Genomic DNA, 2744 nt, shown 5'->3' on the forward strand with positions numbered 1-2744 from the left:
AAGGTACAGATCAGTCATTTAACCACCACCAGTGCCCTCCTGCCTCACAGCTCTCCTGAAACGCTTTTAAATCTTTTTCTGATGGAATGTTTGACATATTTAATGCATGCAGTAAAAATTAAAGTAATAGATAACTTCATATTAATCTGTACAGGGACTGACAGGCTAGATTTAATCACTCCCTAGCTGTTCAGAGAGTTAACTTATTCTAGCATGAGTCAAAGGAAAGGTAAAGGATTTTTCTTTTTTTAAATCAGCCATTTCATCGTACGAGAAAAATGTGCCGCAGCCTCGTGTGCGTCAGTGCTGGGGGAAGGGAATACCTGCAAGAGAGCCAGAGGTGCTCTGCGAAGGGCGTGCGAATCTGAAACGCAGTTGTTTCATCCTCTAAACGGGTAAAAATGAAAGATTTGAAGATGGTTATCTGCTTTCCACTTCCAGGCCGCGGGCTTTGGGATGTGGGGTTCAACGCCAACCGTGAAAAGCAATTCCCCTTGCAGCCGTGCCCTCTCTTACCCTCTGCCCCCAGGGAAGGCATCTCCTGAACGCGTGGCCTGCCCCGGAGCCTTGAGCAGGGACAAGGAGCTGAGCGAGGACCGGCAAGCGGCTGTTAATGGTCGGGCAACCCTAGAGCCCGCCTGCAGCACCGCAGCACTTTGTGCAGCAGCGCGAAAGCGCAGCCGCGGAGGTGCAATGGCTGGGGCAGGGTCCTTTCCCCCAGCGCGGACCGCAGCGGTCCCTTCTCAGCGGCTGAGCATCCCTGCCCGGCACAGCCACGCGCTCTCTGCACTTCTAACAGGTTTTTCTCAGCGGTGTTGGGCACCGTGACCCTGTTCAGCCATGGCAGACCCCCAGCCGGCTTTTAATCGTGCTGAGCAGCCCTGCAAAGGCGTACGCGCAGGACGGGGCAGAGGCTTGGCCGCTCTCAGGTTCCACAGCACCAGACACAAGCAAGGACAAACCAAGCGCACCTCGCTAGTCAAAGGATGAAATGCAAATTACGGTAACAAATAGACTTAAGTCAGTCCCTTATCCCAACCCTATCCCAACTGCAAATCCCGGCTTAGGAGGGTGCTAGGCAAGACGCGCACAAGAGCACAGGGCAAGGGCCGGGGCTGCCCTTCTGCAGAGCACCAACATCGGAAGGAGCTCGAGCCCGTAAAAAGGGAGAGATTCAACCTTCAGCGAAGCGCTGCAGAAACTGCTTTGCCATCCGAGACCACAGAAATCACCACGAGGGCAGCAAAACGGGAGAAGGAGGTCTGTCCGAAAGCAGGTGCACGGCAGGACCGATTCATCCCTGAAGCCAGCGAGAAATAAAGACGGATACAGCCCAGCGCGCCCGCCCGGCGGCAGTGGATGCGTCAGCCTGGTACCCGCAAGCATCTCCTCCACCGCCTCCGCCTGAGCGGGACCTCCCCACCCCACTGGCTGTGCAATGGGGGAGCGAGGCAGCCATCAGCAGTACACACACCAGTAGCTAATTAATACTTTTATGCAGGTAACAGTATGGGACACCAGCAGCTGCTACTAACAAACCGACAAAGGACAGATTTGCCTTTCTCTCCCTCACTTGATGGGAAATGGTTTTGGTTTTGCTTTAAATGCCACTAAGAAGACAGACAGAAGGAGGACTCCAAAGGAAAGGGAAATGTTTGCGTGCACCCAAAGGCTGCCGAAAGCTACTTCATGTGCACGAAGGTGGTTTTCTTTCTGCTACAGTACAAGTGCTTGTGCCTCAAGTATAAAACGCAAGCCTCCAAATCACACAGACGAGCTTCTTATTTTTATTTTTAAAGTGATAAATAAGGCACTGTACTTTTAACTAAAACTGCCTGGTTCCAAGTTTTTTTTTAAAAAAAAAAAACCCAAGGAACGTTCAAACTGCAGAAACTTCCTTCTAAACAGCAGAGCCAGACAGGCCGACCTCTTCTCTGTCCGAGACACATCTGCTGATGCCTAAAATCACGGGCGTTATCCTTTAACTGCGGATTTTTAAAGGCTTGCTACAGCTTATAAAAGCAGCTTTAGTTAATGCATGGTAAAGGGTTACTACTATACATCAGTTTTGTACATGGCTACCGGTTCTTCGCTATTTCGGGTCCAGTCGCGAGCGTTTGCTGTGCGAACAGTCCACTTTTGCCCTCAGCTTCCTCTTGCCCTGCGACCCGCTGTTCTCCTGCATCTTCTTCATGGACCTCGTCAGGGTCTTCCCGCCGCTGGGCTTCTTGTTGGCCATCTTTTGCGACCGCGTGGAGGACTCCCCCAGGGGCTTCTGCTTTGGGGACTTGGCCAGCTCCTCGTGGCCGGGGGGCAGCACGGCCCGTCTGCTTGTGTTCTCCTTGCCCTTCCGCACGGGGAGCCGCACCTTCTCCAGCTGCCTTTTTGGGGGTCTCTTCTCTTTCAAAGACATTTTTCTAGCCAGCTTATTGCTTCTCTCCATCGCAGCCTGCTTTCGGGTGGCAGGAGCTTTCATGCCAACCTCCGAATGCTTTATTTTACTGATCTTCTTGGCAGGCAGTTTGTCCTTGGTGGAGGAGCTGGACCGCTCCTGGGTGCTCCCGCTGTCCTTCAGCATCCTCTTCTTTCTGCTGAGCTGGAGATCAGCTTTGGGTGAGGGGTCCTCCTGGGACCTGCCCTTCCCCTTCCGCCCCTTCCCCGTCCCATCCACTGACGGAGATTTAGCAGGAAAGGCATCTGCTTTGATCTGCAAGGCCAACTTTGGAGACATCAGCGGGTTGATG

The 2744-nt window shown here is 52.9% G+C and overlaps 2 protein-coding genes across 2 annotated transcripts in view; one reads left to right on the forward strand and one right to left on the reverse strand.

Annotated features, from left to right (window-relative positions):
- The window catches only part of SLIT1 (slit homolog 1 (Drosophila)), a 60558-nt gene extending 59579 nt beyond the window's left edge, over nt 1-979 (forward strand). Inside the window, 2 exon segments of the mRNA XM_009887704.1 lie at nt 530-621; nt 800-979. Of these exon segments, the coding sequence (XP_009886006.1) occupies nt 530-621; nt 800-979 (272 nt within the window).
- A 1113-nt stretch (nt 980-2092) lies between these two features.
- The window catches only part of LOC104288835 (chromosome unknown open reading frame, human C10orf12), a 4593-nt gene continuing 3941 nt past the window's right edge, over nt 2093-2744 (reverse strand). Inside the window, exons 4-5 of the mRNA XM_009887705.1 lie at nt 2483-2670; nt 2093-2347 (exon numbers count right to left, since the gene is read on the reverse strand). Of these exons, the coding sequence (XP_009886007.1) occupies nt 2093-2347; nt 2483-2670 (443 nt within the window). The remainder of the gene's footprint in view (nt 2348-2482; nt 2671-2744) is intronic.

The sequence above is a fragment of the Charadrius vociferus genome, unplaced genomic scaffold, assembly GCF_000708025.1.
Source record: "Charadrius vociferus isolate BGI_N301 unplaced genomic scaffold, ASM70802v2 scaffold486, whole genome shotgun sequence".
Classification (NCBI taxonomy): Eukaryota; Metazoa; Chordata; class Aves; order Charadriiformes; family Charadriidae; genus Charadrius; species Charadrius vociferus.